Source organism: Nelumbo lutea, chromosome 5 (genome assembly GCF_056320005.1).
Source record: "Nelumbo lutea isolate HS-2025 chromosome 5, American lotus-T2T, whole genome shotgun sequence".
NCBI lineage: Eukaryota > Viridiplantae > Streptophyta > Magnoliopsida > Proteales > Nelumbonaceae > Nelumbo > Nelumbo lutea.
In genome coordinates this window covers 59,462,823-59,485,626 of record NC_142688.1, presented here as the reverse complement: position 1 = coordinate 59,485,626, position 22,804 = coordinate 59,462,823, and the positions used below count along the sequence as shown (strand labels likewise).

General features: G+C 37.5%; 1 protein-coding gene and 2 long non-coding RNA genes across 6 annotated transcripts; 2 read left to right on the top strand and 1 right to left on the bottom strand.

Moving 5' to 3' along the window:
• Window positions 1-846: 846 nt before the first annotated feature.
• On the top strand, window positions 847-3,824 carry LOC148852641 (uncharacterized). 2 transcript variants are annotated; one of them, XR_016099904.1, is made up of 3 exons: window positions 847-1,183; window positions 2,403-2,719; window positions 2,811-3,824. It is a non-coding gene; the product is annotated as an uncharacterized LOC148852641 (long non-coding RNA). The 2 variants fall into 2 exon arrangements; XR_016099905.1 differs by lacking the exons at window positions 2,403-2,719; window positions 2,811-3,824 and adding an exon at window positions 1,327-1,588.
• A 987-nt stretch (window positions 3,825-4,811) lies between these two features.
• Window positions 4,812-14,932, bottom strand: LOC148852640 (glycerophosphodiester phosphodiesterase GDPDL7-like). 2 transcript variants are annotated; one of them, XM_088946952.1, is made up of 10 exons: window positions 14,768-14,932; window positions 14,080-14,192; window positions 12,823-13,119; window positions 11,852-11,961; window positions 11,136-11,637; window positions 10,251-10,289; window positions 9,864-10,145; window positions 6,671-6,810; window positions 5,367-5,847; window positions 4,812-5,240 (listed from the first exon to the last, which is right to left on the bottom strand). In XM_088946952.1, exons 2-10 carry the CDS (start codon window positions 14,180-14,182, stop codon window positions 4,945-4,947), a joined length of 2,250 nt encoding a protein of 749 aa, XP_088803078.1. In that variant the 5' UTR covers window positions 14,183-14,192; window positions 14,768-14,932; the 3' UTR covers window positions 4,812-4,944. The 2 variants fall into 2 exon arrangements, with proteins under 2 accessions (XP_088803078.1, XP_088803077.1); XM_088946951.1 differs by lacking the exon at window positions 14,768-14,932 and adding an exon at window positions 14,316-14,510.
• Window positions 14,933-16,756: 1,824 nt separating this feature from the next.
• LOC148852639 (uncharacterized) lies at window positions 16,757-19,740 on the top strand. 2 transcript variants are annotated; one of them, XR_016098926.1, is made up of 2 exons: window positions 16,757-17,597; window positions 19,380-19,740. It is a non-coding gene; the product is annotated as an uncharacterized LOC148852639 (long non-coding RNA). The 2 variants fall into 2 exon arrangements; XR_016098927.1 differs by having other exon boundaries at window positions 16,866-17,584.
• Window positions 19,741-22,804: the final 3,064 nt, after the last annotated feature.

Sequence of the window (22,804 nt, the reverse complement as noted above, 5' to 3'; positions counted from 1 at the left end):
GGTATGCACAATCATACATTCTCAAGCTCTCTCAATCTCTCAAAGAACTCTCGAGCACTTACTGACTTAAGCACCGGAGTGCCCTCCCTGGGTAAAAGACACCTGAACACTCTAACCCTGTCTCTCTTGCAGTGCAACATCAGCTTGATCACCCTTTAGCTCGGCCCCAATTAGGAAACATTCGAATCAGAGTCTGAGTCAATAGACACGAGGGAGTTGCCAGATCGCGCATCATCAGTTAGCTATCATGTTAATGATGTCAAGTAGGGGTGGCCACGAGTCGAGCTATTTACGAGCTATTTGAGATCGACTCATAAAAATTCAATTTGGCTCAGTTTCAACCGAGCTTTAAGTCGAGCTCGAGCCCAATTTATATGCTCATTTATTAATCGAGTCGAGCTCAAGCCTAATAAAGCTTAGCTCGTGAGCTAAGCTCGAATAGCTACATAATAATAATAATAATAATAATAATAATAATAATAATATATAAAATTATAGAAAATAAAATATGTTATAAAAATAATATATATAATATCAAATAAAAAATATTTTTATATATGATTTTTTTATTATTATAAAACATTTTCTCAAATCGACCTTGAGTTGAGCCAAGCTCGAGCTAGAGCTCAAGGTTCTAGCTCAAACTAAACTTGAGCTCGAACCTCGTATTGCCTTGGTGAGTCGAGCTTGAATAGCTAGCTATTCAGCTCAGCTCAGCTCAAATCCACCCCTAATGCCGAGTTCAAATCTCCACCCCATGGCCTGGTGCTAAAAAAATGTCACACACAATATAGGGAGTCATCGTGTGTCCTCTCACATACATCCCCCTTTGAACTTGTGAAGCTAACGGGATGGCCTCTCCCTATTCTTGCTCATAACTTCTCATCTCTCACTTAGGTTCTTCGACCATCAACTTGATAGAAGCATGGGCCACATGGGAGGCCCACAACCTGGCAGCGAATTTCCCAAACCATTCCAATATAATTGAAGGTGACTCTTTGCTTGTGATATCCTGTCTGAAGCAGCTCATCGACCCCCTTGGAATTTGCGGAACATCATTGAAGAGTATCTGGAATTGAAGAATCGAGCAAATGAAGAATTTGTCAACAATCACGTGTACCGGGAAGCTAATGAAGCAACAGATTGGTTTACCAATCAAGCCTTTTCTTCTCAACGGGGTATAGTAAGTCTCAATCTCAGTGACCTTCTATGGAATTTAGCTTTTATTTGTATGTCTGATTTGTGGGAACGTGCTACCTCCGTCTTGTGTAGCCCCTTTCTGTTTCTATCAAACAAAATAATTATAATAACTTCTCATCTCTCAAGCTGCCCTGAACCTTGCACCTCCTCCTCCTCCATCCGAGCTTGACGTGAAATCTGGCGCCGATGCTGATGACCGTTCCAGGAAGGACACTGGAGACAACAGTTAAGCTGCCGCTACGTGCTAGTGTAAATCCTGCCTAATGCGGATTGGTTTCAGTCTTTCAGACCCTTAGATTCCAGTTTTCTTCCTCATTTTCCAGTGACAGGCAATTCTTACTAAAATACAAATATTTTGTTTACAACATACTTCAAAAAAATTGTATTTTATCTACAACTGTGTAGCACTGTAGCCTAATGAGTAATGAAACCCCATTTCATCCTATCTTTTCTCAGTGAAAAGCTCTTTCCTTAAACAGAAAACATAGGACACACAGCAGACCAGAACATGGAAAAAACACAACAGCAAACCATCTAAACTAACACTGAACACAGCAGCACATATTCGAAAAGATGAGATGAGACAGATGGGGATTACCTCCGGTGTCCTTGCCAGATTTCTCATCAATCTCTGATGGAGGAAGAGGAGGTACAGGGTTCAGGTTAGGTCAAGAGATGAGAGATTATGAGCGAGAATGAGAGAAACATTTTTCTTTTGGACTTTTTGAGCTAACGCTTAGGCTGTGTTTGGTTTGAAGGAAAAAGTAGGGAAAGGTAGGGAAACTTATACAAGTTTTGTATAGCTTTCTCTACCTTTCCCTTCCCTACCTTTTCCTTCAAACCAAACATAGCCTTAAGGACACACGAGTTTGAAGGGGAATGAATGTGAGAGGACATTCGGCGATTTTCTATTATGTGAGACGTTTTTGGGAAGACAGGCCGTAGGGCACAAATTCAAATTCAATGATGCCAAAGGTTCTGAATTAATCAGAGTCACTAGGGAATTGTTTTTATTGTTACATTGCAAACTATGTCCATAAAAAAAACAATTGGAATAATGTAAAACTAGCGGAGGGGCCCTGCTTCGCAAGGGCTGGAATGGAACCATTGGCCCACCCTGTTGGAGACCTGAACTTGGCTGTGGACCTAGGGTGGAACTAGATTGACATGGCCGATCTAATTTAGACTGGGATTTTGTCGAGGTACCTATTGACGATGCACCTGGTGTTGCTGTTGTTGTTGCCGTTGCTGCTCCCCTCCATGGAGGCGAACCTGCTTTCCTAGGACTTGAGTTGCTCACTCATTCCCTACACACATTGTACCAAATCATGGAAGTAGCGTGCGTCGGCTGCCGCAAGAGCTGTTGCAGGCTCAACTGCAGTAGGAGGCATGTTCACATTCTCTGGTATAGCAGCTGGGTGCAGGGGAATGTCGATTTGGCCAATAGTGAGTGGGAATTTGGTCATTGTTGTTGGCGGGCTGATTACTTGAGGATGCCATTTCTTAATTTTTGGAAGAGGTAAAAGAGAACTTAACTTTTGTTACTTTCCCACAGACAGCGCCAATTGATGATGCACGATCTGACAGTTCGCTCGTGTCTATTGACTCAGACTCTGATTCGGATGTTTCCTAATTGGGGCCGAGCTGAAGGATGACCGAGCTAATGTTGCACTACAAGAGAGACAGGGTTAGAGTGCCCAGGTGTCTTTTACCCAGGGAGGGCACTTCAATGCTTAAGTCAGTAAGTGTTCGAGAGTTCTTTGAGAGATTGAGAGAGCTTGAGAATGTATGATTATGCATACCTTTCCAAGTAGAAGTGAGCGCCTTTTATAGGCGCCAGTGTGCAGAGCCCTCTTGTAATGGGCTTGAGCTCCTAGCAGAGCCGTTTCTGCTTTGTGAGGCAAGATAATGTGTCAGTTGCGAGATCTCCGCAGGAGTTACGGTCTATCTGAGTAATTCCGAGGCGTGCGACACAGTAAGCCATTCTAACGGTTGAGGTATTGGCGCTCTTAGTAGTATACTACCGGGGACGGTCAACGAGCTCTTCTCTACATGTCGTCTTAGATCCCCATAGTTCGGCCGACTCTTAGGTCAAATCGTTGTAATCTTACGGGGTCTACCAGTTCAACCTTGTCGAGATGGAGGTCGGCTTGAATAAGATGCTCCAAGCTAACTTACTGAGCTGGTCTGCTGATTCAATGACAAGGTATCATCCCGAGGATACGTGCCGCTGTACGATTGAGAGTACCAAATTATCCCTCGTCATGGTTTATGTCCCGATTTATTCTTTCTTTGCATTGGTATTCCTGTAGGGACAATGTACCCAATTCAACAGGTTGGAGACAAGAGGGTTTGGTTCAACACATTAGTAAGCCACACTAAAAGGGCAAAAGATATGAGCATCGGCTATGGCGACTGAAGTCTTGCAGAAGCCGTGGACACTTATAATCAAATTACAAATGGGAAGCCACCACGTATCCTATTGATGTCTGTATGTAAATAGGTAATGGAGAACTCAAATCTCTTATGTTGGACGAGTATTAGGAAGTAGACCTTAGAATTTTAGTCTTTCTTCTTTTTAAATTTCCTCGTTTTCTTTATAGAGGTACTTGTGGCAAAAAGAATCTAACTACACTATAGATGTCAGTTGTGACAGGTAGATATAACCGAACCGAACTGGGAAGATTCTAGAATTGGGAGGATGACATTTATTTCACATGTTTATTTCCCTAACATCCCCATTTTAGGCTATGTTTGCTTTGAAGGAAAAGGTAAGGAAAGGAAGGGAAAGTCAGGAAAATCAATACAAGGTTTGTAAAGGTTTTTCTACCTTTCCCTTCCTTACATTTTTTTTCAAACCAAACATAACCTTAAGTTCGACATGGAGAGATATAATATCTAAAAGAAGAAAGTGAAATTGATAGTACAATGATCTGGGAGGATCCTTGTATCTTGTATACTCTCTTTTTTCTTCATTTTTAATAAATCATACCTTATCTTTTCCAGAAAAAAAAAGAGATCAATACTAAGTGGTTTAGTGAATATATCAACTGGCTGGTGTCAAGCGAAAATATGAGCAATCTATATAGTATGTTTTCTGGACTCAGATTTTTGAAGTGAGAATCGATATAATTGTACATCATTAAAGTTGCTTACATTGATTTAAGATGAAAAAACCAAAAGAAAAAGTTGTTTACATCAATTTTCGATGTAAACTTTACATCTCAAACAAACAGCTGAAAAAGTGAACCGGGTGTAAAGTTTTACACCAGCCCGCTTTTACATGGGAAACAAACGCGTGTAAATGCGATCCAATGGTGAAGTTTTATATCAATTTGCATTTACACCCCAATCGAACGCAGCCTTAGGAACAATAAATCTGGATAGATCACGAGACCCTGACCCAATATAATTGGGTCAATTTGCTTTGTCTGTTGGGTCTGCCTAATCCGTTGACGACCCTACTCATTTGTGTTTCATGGTAAAAGTAACTTTGATTACATAAGAATCCTTAATGCACAGCGTTTTGCTTGGCAGACAACAGTCTTATAAGTTCCTTCTTATTATCTTTTTTTTTTTTTCTTTTATCACTTTGAAATGAAATTCAATAATTCAGCAAAGCTAGTTTAAGCTAATCATGGATAATTACTACAAGTACAAATGGGATTAGAGAAAGAAGTTAAGAAATGGTGAAAATGTATAGAACCAATACAAAATACAAATTCCACTCCATGTGAATCAACGTCAGTGGCCCAAAAACATCAAAGTGAGTGCCACAATTGCTGCTACACAGAGACTCAGATTGGCATTGTTTGTTGGCTGATCACTTGGAAGATCTAGCCCAGTAGATCCAACTCCATCAGCGGTGGCATCTCCTACAGGGGGTAGTGGTGGATCGATGACATCTCCCACAGTAAGTGATGGTGCTGGGGCACCAACAGGTGGTAGTGCATCTGGTGATGCCAATGCAAGCAGAGCACCAGGCTGAGCCGGGAAGATGGTGTAAGGGACATTAGCATTAAGATCAATACATGGACTTCCTGCAGTAATCAAGCAGGTCTACTAGTTGGTTACATGTACTTAAACCACGCGATCTATTGACTGTGTTATGAGTGCATTCTTTTCCTGACTGCATTTTCTAGTAAAATTTAGATTGTGAAACTTACTCGAATATGCCCTTGCAGTTGCTGGGTAATCAGTTACAACCCCATCTATTCCAAATCCTGCAACAAATGTCTGCAACTCCACAATTGGATCTGAGAACATGTCAATTGCGATAGTTGGGAATTCATTCATGAATACAGAAGTGAATACAGAAATATTGGAAAGTTGAAACGTGTCAACAACATCAGTGTACTTCACGGTGAAGGAATTTAATATAACTAGAGAGGAGCTTCGTGGGAGATTGACTATATCTGCAAACTTCTTGATTTCCTCCACAGTCTCCTTAGGTACACTGCTGATTATCTCATAAATGTGGAAGACTTTTTGGTAACTGGGCACATCCTTGAACTTTGAGAGCACTGCACTGTCATCTGACTGTATCATAACAACCTGGGTTTCCTGTTTGTCAAAACTGGCATTTCTCAAGGCACTGGCAACGATATCCACTATGTCAAAACCCTTTGATGCAAGGTAGGGAGCATTCTGAGAAACAGGAAAATGTCAACCTTCTTTGGACGTTAATCTAATCTGGCATATACAAGTACTGTTTGTAAATGTCATAGCTTGATGGCCTTATGCTTAATGCACATGTAAGGCAATGAGAACAACACTTGATGGCATCCCATCTATCTGATCCTCTATGCTGAAGTCCAATGATAAGATAATTATGATCATATTATCAACTCATGTTCAACTTCCCTAAATTGGAGGTGTCTAGGTAGGATCAATCATATGAAGCCTCAGACATGTATGATTATGAAGTTATAGCCTTTAACTACTACATTTAATTATTGATTACAAACCATCCCCATGTTAGTTAAAACAATCTTTTTTTTCTTTGTAAGGATGTTTGTTAGGTTTTGGCTTAGGAGATTTCTTACATTGCTGTCAAGTAGTGCATCTCTGTAATTTTTTATCCCTCGAGTAAAATCCACAAGTCAAGTAAAACGGTTTGTTATGTTAATAAGCTATAAACAGATTTTAGTTAGAGACCATTGTTTGGTGAAATGCAAAATCTCAGTACGAAAAGCATAAGATCACCAGTTTAAGTCTTAGAGCATCAATTTCACACAAAACTGCCCGAGGTTATATCTACGTCCAGCCCATCCCTCCAAAGACCCAGATAAATAGGGATACATTGGTTAATGTCCTAGGTTTGTAAAGATTTCTTGTGCTCTTTCGTCTAGAAAATCTCTAAGATCATATAGTAGTAGCAATAGAAGGTGTTTTAGATTTGAAATTTATTTAAAGGGAATTCAATAAGCAACTTAAAAAAACTGAATGTATAGTCAAGGAAAAAGCTTACCTCTATGTCAATCATGATTCCAGGAACTGCCTTGGCCTTTGCAAAGTCCAAGAATTCAGGTAGCGTCAAGAACTTACCCTTATTCTTGTTTGCTGGATTTCTTGGCAAGGAAACACCGGGTACTGGGCTTCGCAGGTCAGCTGAAATGATAAAATTTCAATGTTATTGGGATCTCTACAGCTAAGTAGATATAATTTCTCTCTAACAATGATTAATTAATTTCTAAATTTCAATTTAGTCTTTTGTATAATGGTAATTCTACCAATTAAAATGCACATTATAATTATATTTGGTTAGCAAAAGTAAAATTAACTCACAAGGAAAAAGAGAAATAAACAATGATATCCCTACAAGATGGTAAACTTAAGATAAACATCCACATATCTTATCTGTCAAAATGTTGCAGAACTAAACCAGGAGAACTAGGAGGTGCTTGATGAAGAAGCAGATACAAAGAAGGGGAACAACTGTAACAAAGAAAACCAAGGTATTGAGGTTCTGGAGCAGGTTATCACGAGGATCATCACATCACCAACTCCAGACCACTCATCCTACTAAAACTGCAGTACTGAACCATTACCAACTACATATTTAGTGAACCCCTAAAAGACTGATGCAACTAAATGATACTTTCCAAACACAAAAAACAGATGTAGCAGTAGCAACTCTATAATCTCACTCCAGCCATTTAGACACCACCACCCTCCTCTGAAGATGCAACTTGGTGAGGCTTGCATTGAGCTTTCGTTAAATTTTGAATGGACCTGGCATGAAGGCCTAAGCCCAATTGGTATCTGAGTTTCTCCCCTACCATCCCCCGTATGTCTCCTGTCTCATTCTCAAAATGTTATAACTATTTGCTTGCAGAGTTTTGTTTATAACTCTAAAGTCTTATCCCTCCAAGCATATTTGGTTGACACATTCACACGCCTAATACCATTTCACTAAATGGAATTATTTTCTCCCTCATCCTCCATGCATTAGAAAAAAACATTTTTAATATGTTCAGTCTGTTTTGCCACCTTCTGTGAAACCTTGAGCAAAGAAAGAAAGTAAATGGGTATAGCTGCTAAAGCAATCAATGAGAGTGACCTTACCCAAGAGAGAATTATCTGTACTTCCATCCAGCCAGTTTCTTCTCAATTCTTTCTATGGCTAGTGGTCAAGACTGATACCTTGGATCAATCATCAATAATAAGGGAGAAAATAAAGAGGAGGTTGCCCAGATAATTAGAGCAGTGTGTTTGAAGTGGAGAGGTGCATCCACTGTTCTGTGTGACTAGAAATATATTATTGATAAAGGAAAGTTTACAAAACATTAATAAGACCAACATTGCTATATGAGACAGAATGTTGGAAAACCAAGAAATAACATGTTCCAGAATCAGGCTGTAAATCAGGATGTTGAGAGAGATTAGAGCTGTAAATCAGGCTCTGCCGCCTGCCTCCTGCTGCCTGACACGAAATTGAGCCAGACCAGCACAACAGTATGTAGGTCATGCTAGGCACGGCACGATGGAATGGGCCATGCCACCCGTGGCCCACATGCCGGCCCAGCCCGGCCCGGCCTGGCACGGGCCATATATATATTTATATATATATTATATATTATATATATTATATATTATATATATGATAAATATATAATTTTGTTTTCAATTTTATTATACTGCATTGTATATATAAACAATTATATACATCAAAATTCATTTAAAATAAAAATTTAAACATTTTTTTTCATTTTTCAAATAGGCCTCTCATAGCTTGGCCAAGTCTGCAGCCCGGCCTGGCCCAAGGCTCGGCCCATGGCACGGGCCTGCACAGGCTCGGGCCATGGGCTGTGCTGGGCTGATCCCCAAAATTATCCCAGGGGAGGGAGGCATGGCCCGTGGGCCAGCACGGCACTGCCTGCACTTTGCACAAGCTGCATGCAGGCCATGCCGTGCCGGCCCAGCATGGTCCGATTTACACCTCTAAGAAAGATGAGTGGAAATAATAGAAAGGACAGAACCAGAAATGAGCACATTATGGAGGAATAACGAGTAGTTCCAATTAGTGACACGATGATGGAAAGTTAACTAAGATGGTTTGGTTATGTGCATAGCAACCAATGACTGCACCAATGAGGATTAAATTGGCACAAGTAGAAGGCTATTGATCAAGGAAAAGACCAAGAAAATGTGGTTTGAAGCAGAATAAATTGATTTAAGGACTTGTTGTTTGACAGAAAACATGTCTCTTGATAGAGCATAATAATAGCAGGACAGAATTCCTATAGCCAACCTCTAATAGTTGGGATTAAGGTTGATTTAAGTTGAGTTGCCAAGTTGATGAAAAATAGGTTTTAACACCAATAGGCAAACCCAAATATGTGGAAAGAAAATCACCTATCTGGCATTCCATAGCAGTAGCACATTCTTCAAGTAGCTGACCTCAAGATTCCCAAATTTCAACCATTACACTCTTACCAATATTCACTAAAGACCTGATAACACCTCAAAATTTTTGAGAATAGCCTTTAGAGTGAATTCTTGTCCCACAAATATATTAAAAAATATGAAGGTATCATCATCATATTGGAGGTATGAAATTTATGGTAAATCACTTCCATCCTGAAACCAAAAAGCAAATGGACATTGATTCCCATGGAAAACATCACATTTTGGTTCTGTGTTGGTAGGCCTTTAACAACCATATTTTTCAGTATGCAAGAATTTTAGAGAGGATCAGTTTCTTTTTAGTTGACCCCATATAGTTGGGACAAGGCTTAGATAATATGATGATGAGAGTTGATGTCTACAATCTCCTACATGGGAATTCTTGGATGGATATCACCATGGAGTTGATTGGCACACTCTATGAGTACCTTCACTCTCCCTACTGTTTTATTTGAATCATGAGTTTGGGGGAGGGGCTCATGATGGATCCTAATTACAGACCACAAAATTGGCTAAAGTTTACAGTTTTACTAAAATTGATTCTTTTATTTATGCATGTTCTATGATACATCTGTACAATGTAGATATCTAGATTGGCATATATATATGCCAATAAATAAATAGAATGTATATATGTAACTATTGAAAAATGCAAGCATGCATGTGGTACTAATACTTCATATCTATAGATTAAACAAAGGGCATCTAAGTTTTATAACATGGAAAATATTAGAGGGGACTTTTTAAGAGTTTACGTTTCAAGCTTTGAATCTCGCTCCAAGTGAGGTCAAATGAAAATATCCCACTGTGTTGTTGGATTTCTGGGACAGAGGAAGTTCGAGACATAAAAGTAGTCATTGCAGTAGTATAAGCCATTAGGTCAGGTGATTCAGAGCAGAATGCTATTCCATCCTTTGTCATTTGGACTGAGCAATCTATTATGTCAGCTCCATCATCAACTGCTTGCTGATAAGCAAGATCAGTGCAGGGAGCAAAGACTCCACTAGCTCCATTGTGAGTTATGACCAAAACTTTACCTGAAAGGACAGAGGATTATAAATTTATATATTTATAATTTCCTTTCTACTCTTTACACCAGCACAAATACTATGGCCTTGAAAGGGCTTAAGATTGTTTATCACCTTTGTCAGGTCTGGTTTTGTTGTTATGCGCCAGGCAACCTGCAAGGAAAAGAGTAATCTGAAAATAGGAGTAGAAATGATGAAAAGAAAAATCTTTTCTTTTACATTTACTCTTTGGGTAGTAAACAATGACAGGATTTACGATAAAATATTAGGATTCAGTTGGCTTAACATAACAATCTGAAAAGAGAATATCGAAACCTTGTAAATAACTTGTTTATGGGATTGCATGTTCTTCGAAAGACCTGATCCTGATCTTGTGAAGGGTGTAACATGTTAGAAATGGGTAGACGAATTTTATCAATCAAGGGTATATTTCTAAGGTAATTAGCAGTTTAGAACCAGATCAGTCGTGAGAAAGTCTGATGATGTATGAAAGGATTCTGACCAGTCAAATGTATTCTTGTGGTTTTTCTGCTTATGTTTTCTGACTCCTGAGTATTCAAAGTATAGCAATGCATTAATTGGTTATTTTAATCATTAGAAACAGCCTCTCTGTATGTGCAGGGGTAAGGCAGCATACATCTGTCCCTCCCCAGACCCCACATTGGCAGGACCCTTGTGCGCTGGGCTGCCAGGACAACAGTTGGTTAAAAACTTCTCCTCCCAAACCCACTAAAGAGGTGTTTGTCAATGTGCATATTTTGTTTTCTAAAACAAAAAGAACTGGCACATTATCTTAATGTTGGGAAAAAAAAGAAACATTTTCTATGTGGTGCTATACTTCAGGTGGATATTTTTAGGGTTATGGAATGAAATACTAAAGGTTAGTTTCTCAGAGATTCTATATAGCTATTGTGCCACTTAAATCATTTTCTGGAATATCCATTATTTAAGAAAGAATATAAATATGCATGGTGAAAGAATAGCAGCAAAATGTCTCACCAATGGCTTCCGATGCAGTAGGAGGGAAGTCTGTAAGTACCCCATCAACAGAGAAATCAGGATTGTCGACGAACTGCAAGTACTCAGCTGTGGGATCATAGCTGTAGTTATAACTTCCTATCCCATCATTCTTGAAAGTACAAGCAAATACTAGTAATCCTTGCTTATGTGCATCTGTTACTAGGTTAGTGTGAGCCTCTAAATATTTTTGAGCATTGACAGGCCAAATGTATTCCTTGGGAACAAGAATCCCAGATGCAAAGGTCTTGATTTCAGGCAAATTTGACAAGATTGAACCATACTTTTGCTTTGTTGTGGGTTCAACTGCATCTGCTTCTAAGAACCGAAATATTAACTTTGTCGTGTCTGTGTTCAGCTTTCCATTGAGGTTCTTTAAGAAACCAATCTCAGGCGATGATATGTAATCGATACGCATATGTTTTAAAGACTCCTCAATGTAGGCTTCTGCATTCAAGTTGTGCTGAACATAGAACATGTCATACTGCAACATACAGTACAGGCAGAAGAAAGACCTGATGTTAAATTTTGTAGATGATGAACAGACCATTCTCTTCAACTAAATATATATACTTCTCCTTATCGCCTGTCTCTATTGAACTACATTTATGAATTGTTTCTCTAGAGACTAGGCTTAACTAATGAGATGAATATGAGAGAGAGAGAGAGAGAGAGAGAGAGAGAGAGTATCTACATACCTCAACATTCAACCAGAACTTGGGGGGTCGAAGTCCTTTTACATCTTCAACTGTCATTATCGGTAGAGTCTCATCAAATATACTTGCTCTGGAGTAGACATTCTGAGACACTTAAAAGCACAAAGAAAATACACATAAAAGAAAGGTAGTTACTTTCAAAAGCAAACTCTTAGAAGAAGAATGCAAATTAACTAAATAAATAGGAAATACAAAATAATTTATGGTTGTAACTTTGTCTCCATTGCATGCATTTGTTCTGGGATATTGCTGGTTGTGTAAGAAATAGATAAAGGAAACGACAGCAAGCATGGTTGTAACTTCTTTGGTAACAAAAGCAATGAAAAGAATTTCACATATGCGCATGTACATGAATACATATCTCAATGCATCTTTATTTGTAAATTTTCAGAAAAGCACCTGCTATCTACAACTGCAATTAAGAAGACTCTTATCCAGTAGGTTACTTTCCTTACTGGCAATGCCAGCTACAAACCTGTGGATAATACCATAGCAGGATAAATACCTATTTAATAATGATATGAACATTAAAAAAATGAAAGACTTATTAAATTTTGGATGGTTTATGTTAAGAATAATAACAACCAGAATTAACAAATAACTCTTGTGCCAAATGAGATTAGGCAAATATAGATAATGTTATTCAAGCATGATTTTTAGTGTCTTGCATTATCATTGAGGTGCCGTGGCTATGGTGATGGTTTGTAACATGAACCTGCCATGGAAATTCTCTTCATACTATAATAAAATTTGGGTGAAAGCAAAACCAAGGACTTTAGGCTGTTATGTTAGTTTGAACATTTGAAACAATAGAAAAAAAGAACCATATTTTGATCTCAATTGTGAATAGACACAGCTATAAGTTTCCATTATATGCACACAACACACAGAGACAAGACAAAACAAAATCCTTTTTCCTGGAAGCCAAATTAGAGGAATCCTGAAACACTTACATGTTATATTGTTAAATAACTCCTCAACTGTAAAGTCCACCGCAAACCACCCACTAATATTTTTTCCATTCACATTGTAAGTTTTCTCCCCCTCGGGGTAGTAGGCAGATATAGTTGTTGAATTGTCAAGACGTAGTTCTGTCTGGCATATCCCATTTCCATCTTTTGTTAATTGTAAATCACAAAACAAAACCACATCAGATATGCTTGTTGATAGAGCAAATTGGTAGGCAAACTGACTGGACTCCGGAAAAACACCCGAAAATCCACCACGTGCTATCACTAAAGGTCTATCACCTGTAATAACATGTAAAATAAAGATCTTAATTCATGTAACAAAATATGGAGTCTTGGGAAATCTTAACAAGGATGAAATTGCAAACATTTGGAAGATCTTATTTACATCTGTTTTGTTTCCTGTGGTAAATTATAAACTGTATTTATAACTTTTCTGATAAATAATCCTGAAAAAGGTTGGGCTTCCCCTAAATATTTTCACCAGTTTTATCTTCCTTCTTATTCTTTTTATCTTTGTTTGGATAGTGAACAGATTTCATTAAGCAAAACAGCAATATACATACAAATACAGCTTCCAGGGGAGGTAGAGTGTCCTACCTCAACCTATTACATAAATTACAGTTATAACTGTGCCCAACACATCTTTTCCTATGGATTTTTGTTTGAAATAAAAAATTAAAAGGAAAAGGAAATATTTAATGTAGATGTGAAGGAAGTGCCTTGTGAGAGTTACATTAGGTGTAAATGAGGAGGTTCCTATTCTAGCAATTTATCTCAGAATGAACAAAAAGAAAGAGAGAAAGGTCGCAAATCAAGCTGATGCTTCTGATACGATATAAAGGACTATACTGATTCCAAAAGGAAATATGACGCAACCACACTGCATTTACCTGGGAGAAGTTCCATTCTATTGTTATTGTATAATGGAAGCCTCCACCTTATCAATGCATCTTAATAGATGGAATTATATTTTGTAAGACTAGAGAATGATAGAACTCCAATAAATAAATGATAGACTATTAGGAATTCTTATAAATATTCTTGCTCTTTTTTTTTTTTTTCTGCTTCATCAAATGCAGAGATCAAACTATTTACAAGAAAATGTCATAACTTGAGTTGAACAGAATTCCACATATATATTTCATCCAAAAAATCTTTAAATAAAAAGAAATCCAGGATCAAGGACCCAAAAAAGCAGATATTAAATTCATTGAACGGGAAGAAGAACATAGATGCTACCATTGAGTGTCAGCCACTTCTGGTTCTGGGAAGGATCTTCTACATGTTTCTGTGCCAAAGCTGAGTGGATAAACAAGAAAATAAAGAAGAAACACCGTTCCATTTTTCTAATCCTGAAAAGCAGAGATATTGGCCAGAATAAAGCAAAAACAAATCAGAAGATTGATCCAGATAAATCATAAAACAAGAGATCGCAAGTTCAATATTAATCAGTAACATGGAACATTATCAATGACCTTAAATTGATATTCGCCTGATAATTTGTCTTATTGTATTATACCTATTAAACTAAAATAATTAAAAGAGAAAAGAAGATTGAAAGAAGTAACCAGGCATTCCCTATCAAGTTTCACACAAATGGAGAAACTCTCAAGGGAAGTACAAAACTGACAAAGAGATTCAGGTCTTAATAACCCCCACATAATTTCCGCATTAATGGCTGGCAAGTTTCAAGGCTTTTATGGGTCTCCGCATTTGTTTCTCTTTGTCAGACTAAGTCTGTCCTGCGTTTCTTTTTTGGCGCCAGATGGACAGGTCAACCCGCAACCAATGGTTTGAAAACCAGACACATGATACCCATTTTTGCTAATGCCCTCTAGGTCAAACCCATTACAGACCATGGTTGCTTGTGGTCTGATTTGTGAGGAAACAATGAAGAAGAACAAGAACAAGAAGAGATGATACGTACCAATCTAAAGGCTTGAGTCTGCAACACTCAAAGCCTCAAATGGGAAGAGAAAAGAGGGAAACGTTATTACATACAACTTCGGTGATTTTAAGAGTTCTAATTCTCAAAGACTGGGTTTTATTGTGTCCCATCTTTTCTTCATTTTTGTTGAAGAAGTTTGTTTATGGTTTTTGGCGCCAGATAGACAATTCTACCCACAACGGCTTAACGGTTTTCTGAAAGAAAACTTACCCACAACAGTAAATGTGTTTTCTTTCAACGGCTTACCGTTTTTAATGCTAAAATTTAGGCTAATACTTTACTTTCAGTCTTTAATTAAACCAGACACATTTAACTCTGCTGAAATAATTCGGTTTTTCGTGGAGAATGAAGCGAAACCAACGGAAAAGATAAAAACACAGGAAATAAGTCAACGCTTTCATAGAATTTGGTCGGAAATTGACACAATTCCTGTCTGGTTTCATTTGCTGGAATCTCCCCTGAGGTGAAGCATTTTACTCTTGCTGAAACTAGGGGTGTAATGGACCGGTTTTGGAATGTACTCCGTCCAAACCAAAATCAATTTGGATTGAATTGGAGCAGTCCAGATTTGATGGTCCAAAACATTTATTGGATTGGATTGGACCTGATCCATTGGATTGGATTGGTTTGAGCCAAATAGTCAATATGCAATCCATTGATAGAAGACAAGATTATAGCTGTCAATGGACTAGGTTTGATTTAAAACCAATCTAAATTAAAACAAATTTGAGTAGATTGAATGGCCCCGACATTGAATTGGCCAGTATAAAATGGTCCCAAATATTCATTAAATTGGATTGGACCTGGTCCATTTGTAATGGACTCACATTAGACTGGATTGGATTAGACCAAATTCAGTCCAATTGACACCCCTAGCTCAAACCTCCCCTAATGTTTAGTCATTGCAATCACTTCACATGAACTCTTTGACCCAAATACACAGTTGCAAGTAGAACCCCTCTATTAGAATCATCTAATAATAGTCACAAAAAATGTCCAAAAATACCAATGTACAAACTTTATAAATAATAGAAAATAAATTTTAAAGTTGCCACCTTCCCATTGAGTGATTGATATGAAAGGAAAATTTGGAAAATAAATCAGTTTCAGAAAAGTAATTGAAAAGGTTTGGGTTAGAGATTCATGCAAAGAAGAGAAATTTTGGAAAATAAACATTTTGGTCAAAAGTAACTTTATGGATATTTTCAACATTTTCAATCCCCTTTTTAGAGAATTCCAATAAAGGGGATCTACTTGCAACTATCTCATAGAGTTCAGGGGAGCTGATTGCAATTACCAAACTTCACAAAAGGTTTTAGCAATGGCGGGGGGATGTTTCAAAAATTTACCCTATATTTCACAAGGCCCATGGATTTTTTTTTTTTTTTTTGGTTAATAAGGCTCGTGGATTTGCATAAAGCAGTGTTGGGTTTTCCAACTTTAAGAACTCCTGTTACATTGGACCTCGGCCTCGGGGCCATTTTGAAATTTAGGCTTTAGTTGCAATGCAATTTCATTTATTCTAACATAAATGCATGCCTATAAGTGAGAAGAATGCAAATTCTGCTTCATTTTTGCTTTTGGTTTTATTTTATTTTACCACAAGTTTATTTTACTTCACTTATAGTTTAGGGTTAAATACACTGCAATCCAATGCAGAATTCTGAATGACAACCTCCCATAGCCCCCTCGCCCCCCTCCCCAATAAATCGCATCCTGCTTATGAATTTAACATCAATTTATGGTCAGGATTCATACATATTAGAAATTGATTTAAAGATACCCTAAGTTTTCTAAATCGACTCAAACAATGTCAAATTTCAGGAAATTTCATATGAAACTTTTTTATCTTTCTATGTGATACTATTAGAAAAATTTAATTTTAGAGGCTTTAGGAGAGAGGCATTTGATAAAAGGTGCCTCTTTAAAAGCCAACCACGACGGTTGAGATGAATTCATGAAGAAGCGTTTGTAAATGCCTCTATATTGTATTTCATGCCAGTAGGGGCATTTTCGATATTAACCACAATTTACAACACTTCGATTCCATTAAATTTTGATTTGTTATCCTTACCTTCTCTCTCTTCTGTTTTTTTAGAACTTTTCCCTGTCGGGATCTTAAAAACACACTCCGTTTCGTCAGTCGAAATTCCATGACCGGTATTCAGAAAACTGCCAAACTCCGCCACTGATCCTAATACCTAACGAACTGAATCCTCGTCTTTTTGATATTAATGACCCAAGATCGACCCTTGAAGGAATCCAGCTATGACCCTTGAAGATCGACCGAAGATCGGGGATTTGAAGTCTCCCCTCAAGGTACTCCGGTAAGACCTTATCGTCGACTGCTGCTGATCGTGTTCCTTTTGCAGTGTCGATGGGTGATGGAGGTGGTACAGATGAGATTAAACGATGGCGGGTGCGTAGGTTAGGCATGGAAGCGTATCAGAAGAGGAGAATTATGAGAGGATGTTTACTTTGGGTTTGTTCATGAAGGAGATCTTTCCACCAATGACCCACCCATTCGTATGAGCGAAATTATTTTCTATTTGCGCGGGTTCAACCACCATCAAATTGACCTTGATCATAGTTAAATTTGAGTACGCCGATGTTTGACGATGACAGCCGTGGGAGACGACGATGACAACCGTGATCAGCTCTTGCAATCTCTGCTTGTACCAAACAGTTAATGTCGTTTGTATTCAGAAGATAACACAATCTCTGGTCGCCAGAGAACAATTAATCAGGGAAGCTCTTCTGTTCCATTAATCCAGAGGTGGTTGGCCTTAGTTAGCAGTAGGTTTTCTCTGTAGGTCTCGTATTTCTATCTAGTTCTTTAAGTTTTAGTTATTTCAAAGTTACTAAGAATTTTTTACCTTTCATAATATCATCATCCTCTCCTTAATTGACTTGTATTCCTTCATTGAATGATTTGCTAATGATCAAGTTTGGTAGGAATAAAGGGTCTATAGTGTTTCTACAGTACAAAATTAAAGTAGGATTATGGTATCCATTCTTATAATTATAATCAGTTGTGTCATGTTACACAATGTTGACATTTCTTTATTGTGGGACAGCATTTGAAAGAGCTGCAGGACCCATTAATGCAAGGGTTTTAACAGAAACAGAGAATATGCTAGCTCGGGGTAGAACGGACCTTCCACTTACTTTCTGCTTTGCAGCATTTAGAGGAGATGATCTTTTGTTGAATCAATTGCTAAGAAGGGGTTTGGATCCAAATGAATTGGACAACAGTGGGCGTAGTGCTTTCATGTGCAAATTTCCCATGCTTCTACATTTTTTCAGAAAATTTAATTTTTTCTAAATAATCCCGTATTTGGTATTCTATTATAATATGTCTTTAACTTTTAACCAGCACATTGCAGCATCAAAAGGAAATAAGAATTATTGTGGAGACCAAATCAGCCCCCCACAAGATTGCCCCCCACAACGTCCTACAGCACATATTTGCCGTGTATTTGGAACATCTCCCGATGATAATCCAAAAAATGATGATGTCATCATCAGGAGATGTTTCCAATACACGGCAGGAATGTGCTGTGGGACATTGTGGGGGGCAATCTTGTGGGGGGCTGATTTGAACTCATTATTGTGTGCTTCTTCTACTAGACCATGGGGCAGACCCTAACAGTAGAGGTATCTTCTAACCATTAGCCAAATCCATTTAGAGGTCATTGAAATTCTGTTCCAGTGTCTGTTCTAGTGTCATTACTACAAATTGCAACAAAGGTACATGAAATTTGTTATCAACCACAAACAAAGTAGTTCTAGAGTAGCCACATGCAAGAATAGATAAACAATGTTTTGTTTGTATTTTGGAATTGCAGGTTACCTTATATTTTGAAGGACATTACAACTAAAATAATGACCTAAAAAATACTGTGTCAGGCGTATGTCAAAGTGGCCTTTAAAACAGAGACTCCTGTGTGTTTTTTTACCTTAAACTTGGCAAACAATTTTTTGATAATGTACATTTTAGTATCAATATATAACAATTAATTGATAATATATCTTGTTTGGTTGCCCTCTGCGGCACAACCCCTTTCTTGTGCTCTTGCAACTGTCTCCCTTGGTCAACTATGAAGCCAACTATTGGAAATTAAAACAGCTCCCAGAGAAAATAGATACATCCACATACAGTAATTGTTTTTACCTTCTTTGGATGATAACAGTTGTCGATCTATGTCTTGCTTTTGGATGATAACGGCTGAAATGGATGAATTTCGGTAGTTGTGAGCTCTTTAATGGCTGAAGCTTAGGTTGATTACTATAATTATTTGTCTTCTAGAAAATAAAGAATAACTCATTCAGTTCTGCTACTCCAGCTTTTATCGAAGTCCCTAACAAGAATGGGTTATGGGAATACCTAGTTGGATTGTAGCTTCTCTTAAAATGGCATGGACCGAAGTTGGTCTCAGTTGTGAACAACAGTGGGGACTGATAGTGCTAAATGTTTTAGTACTCTACCCTTTTTCATTTTGTTTTTTGTTTGTCTATTTGTCTTTTATTTATGCTTCTTGGAGTTTGTTTCTCAGACTGCTGAAACTGTTCTCCATTTGCTACTTTGCAGTGCCATCATGAAGGTGCTCCAATTCTCATCATCCTATTCTTGCCTTTTGCAAACGGAAGGAGTGCACTGTTGGGTTGCTCCATTGCAACCTGGGTGACCAGGGTTCAAATCTTTGAAAAGCCTTTCTATATGTGCAGGGGTAAGGCTATGTACATCTGTTCCTCCCTAGACCCCACATTAGTGGAAGCCCTGTGCACTGGGCTGCCCTTTTCAAATGTCTTTAGAAATAATCCATTTGACTGGAATCTGTCAATTAGATAGCATTCCAGATACAACACATGCAAACCTTCCACTGGACTGTTAAATGATATAGACTTAAATAAAAATAACCCATAAAACTATATTTTATTGGTTTCCTAAACTAATTCCACATCCCAAAGGAAATCTTTAATCTCCTATTACCCAACCAAAACTGCAACAGAGTAGTGGGATGAAACCATGTAACGTTAGTGGAGTCAAATGCTGGGAAAACAATAAAAATACTCATCTATAAAAGGATCATGTAGCTCAGACGAGAATGTTGAGGTGGATGTGTGCCAAATGGCTGCATTTGTAGGAACTTAAAGATGGCTGGGAAGTTTTCCTAAGGTCATTTATTTATCTGCATATAACGCCATTGATTACAAAAAAAAAAAAAAAAGATGTAAGATGGCTGGGAAGTTTTCCTAAGGCCAAATGGCTGCATTTGTTGGACCGTCCAGTCCGATCTTGTTTTTCTTTATCCACTTGATTTGAATATGTAAGATGTTGGAACTGATTGGGGTCAATACTCATATTCTGAGTGGTTGATTGTATAATGTTTAATGGCTATCTTTAATGAATGCTACCATTTCCAATAAAAAAATAAGGCTTTGATAAACTAGGCATGAAGAACTTGGGATGATGGGGTCAATACTCACATTGAAGGGGTTCAACACTACTGTGGTTCAAATGCAGAAGTTACTATCCTTGCATTCCAGTATGTTCGCAAACTTGGGATGATTATAAAAAGGTCAACATATAAATTGGATCTGGAGGTTCAAGCTAATATTCACTTATGGGTTGAACACAAGAAGAAACCTGTATTCTTCTATCACGATTCTACTGAAACAGATCCTTTCATTTTGATTCAAACAGAACGGTAGTTGCAAGTTGCAACAAATTATCTGTTTTTTTATATCATGGTCTTATGGCATGAGATTCAACATTGGCATAAAAAGAACTCAAAATAAGTAGTACTAGTACATAGTTACAGGCTTATAGCCACAACATGAAGTTAATGAAGATGACTTTTATGATATGTGGTGTTTTTGAGTTGCAATATCTAGGGCCTAAGGGTGTCAATTGGACTGGATTTGGTCCAATCCGATCCGGTCCAATGTGTGTCCATTATAATTGGACCAGGTTCAATCCAATCCAATGAATATTTTGGATCAATTTGGACCGGTCCCTCTGGACCATCCAATCTGTTCAAATTCATTTTGATTTAGATTGGTTCAACCCAAACCCGATTCATTGACACATATATTCTTATCTTGTATCAATGGACTAGATATTGGCTTAATCCAACCCAATCCAATATAAATTTGTTATAAATCCTATCCAAATAAATAAAAAGAAAAAAGAGAGAAAATCTAATGGCTAGTAACAGCGCTTTTTCCCAAAGAGAACAAACTAAAAGAAACAAATCCATGATGTCGAATAAAGAAATTTAAATTAGTAAATGAAGTATAAGCCTAAGGTTTTCTTTTATATGTTTCTAAATGCTCAGGGAGATTACTTTGTTTATTGCCTGATCGCATTATGGAATGAATAGAAAATCATTGACAGCTGTATGGCTTAACATGTTATTGAATCAACATCAAACTCAATGGATGGGTGGATAGCAATTCATGAAGGCAAATAAGAGAGGTGAATAAATGTAACTGAATGGCTTATTGGTGTGTCTTTTAGGCTTAATTTTGTTTGGTAACAGTATAAGTACAAATATGTACAGTCACCTCACCTATTTAATGATTTAGTAATGGAGGGGCTCTGCTTCACAAGGGTTGGAATTGAATTGTAATATTGCTATTTGTTATATTAAAAAAGATAATGATTTTTTAATAAGAAACTTGCAATTATAAGTATTTAAGTCTTGAAACTTATATAAAGACTTAAAATAAATCATCATGTACTCATTTTTTAAATATTTCTTCATCAAAGCATCTCATATAAAAGAACACGATCATATAGTGATAGTTCTGAGTTCTACTTCATAGTTGTCTTTTGCTTCACATCGAGAACTCCCAATTGACCTGGATGGTAGGACCATTGGGCCCGGGAACCGTCCAGAAAACCGGTTCCATTTTACCACAAACTTAATCCTTGACCAAAAATTGTTGAATCAGTCAATGACCTGTTGACCCGGTAGTTGAATCATCAACCCTTTCAACAGCTTTTTGCCATTTTATTTTAATTACTTTTTATTTTTTAATTTTTGTTGTCAAAATGAGCCACTTGTTCGAACCAAACAGTTGAACCATCAACCTGGAAATCGATGGCTAGAACAGTTCCATTTTTGAGTTTTTTTTTTCTATATGTCAATAATTAGACAAAATAACTTTGTAGTCATAGTAATGGAAAGGGTAAACATTACAAGGGATTCCAAAACCTTGAAAGATAAATCCAAAGTGACCTTAAACACAGAAAAAAAATGGCGGTGAATCCACCAAACTGGAAAAACCAAGGAAAAAAAATCAGAAAATCAAGTCCAAAGTTCTGATTTGAGACGAATCTAAACATACATGCAATCAAAGAAAGAGGGAAAGCAGATCATCTTGTAAGAAAAAAAAAAGCATTGCACAAGAAAACCCAAAGAAAAAGCAAAAGGGAAGAAATAAAATGGTGGTAAACCTTAAACCATTTTGGAGGATCTTGAAGAAGAAGAAGATCAAATACAAAAAAATAATAAAATAATAAAAGCAAAAACACACTTGAATAAAGCCCACACTAGAAGAAACCTTTGAATAGTAAAAATCCAAAAGCATAAAAACCATGGTTTTCGAACCGCTGTTGATATAGACAGACGGATATTTTAGCACAGGAACTATCCAAGCAATTGGTTCCGTTTTACCCCAATCCTGGTACTTAGCCAAAAATCATTGAATTGATCAACGACCCAATGACCCGGGTGGTCGAACCATTGACACGTTCAATGGTTTTTGGCTTTTTATTTTTTTAATTGGGAACTGTCTAGGCAACCGATTTCGTTTTATCCTAATCTCATCCCTGGCCAAAAATTGTTGAATCAATCAACGACCCATTGACACAGGTGGTCGAACCGTTGACCCATCCAATGGTTTTTGGCCTTTTTTTTTGTTGTTAGAATGGGCCACTCATTCGAACCAAATGGTCAAATTGTTGACATGATAACCAGTGGCTAGAACGGTTCCATTTTCGGGTTG

Coding starts and splice junctions, on each gene's coding strand:
- LOC148852640 (XM_088946952.1), bottom strand. CDS start 14,182: ATGGAACGGTGTTTCTTCTTTATTTTCTTGTTTATCCACTCAGCTTTG. Junction 13,120..14,079: donor GAAGTGGCTGACACTCAATG/GTAGCATCTATG, acceptor ATGTTATTACAG/GTGATAGACCTTTAGTGATA. Junction 10,146..10,250: donor CAAAACCAGACCTGACAAAG/GTGATAAACAAT, acceptor CTGTCCTTTCAG/GTAAAGTTTTGGTCATAACT.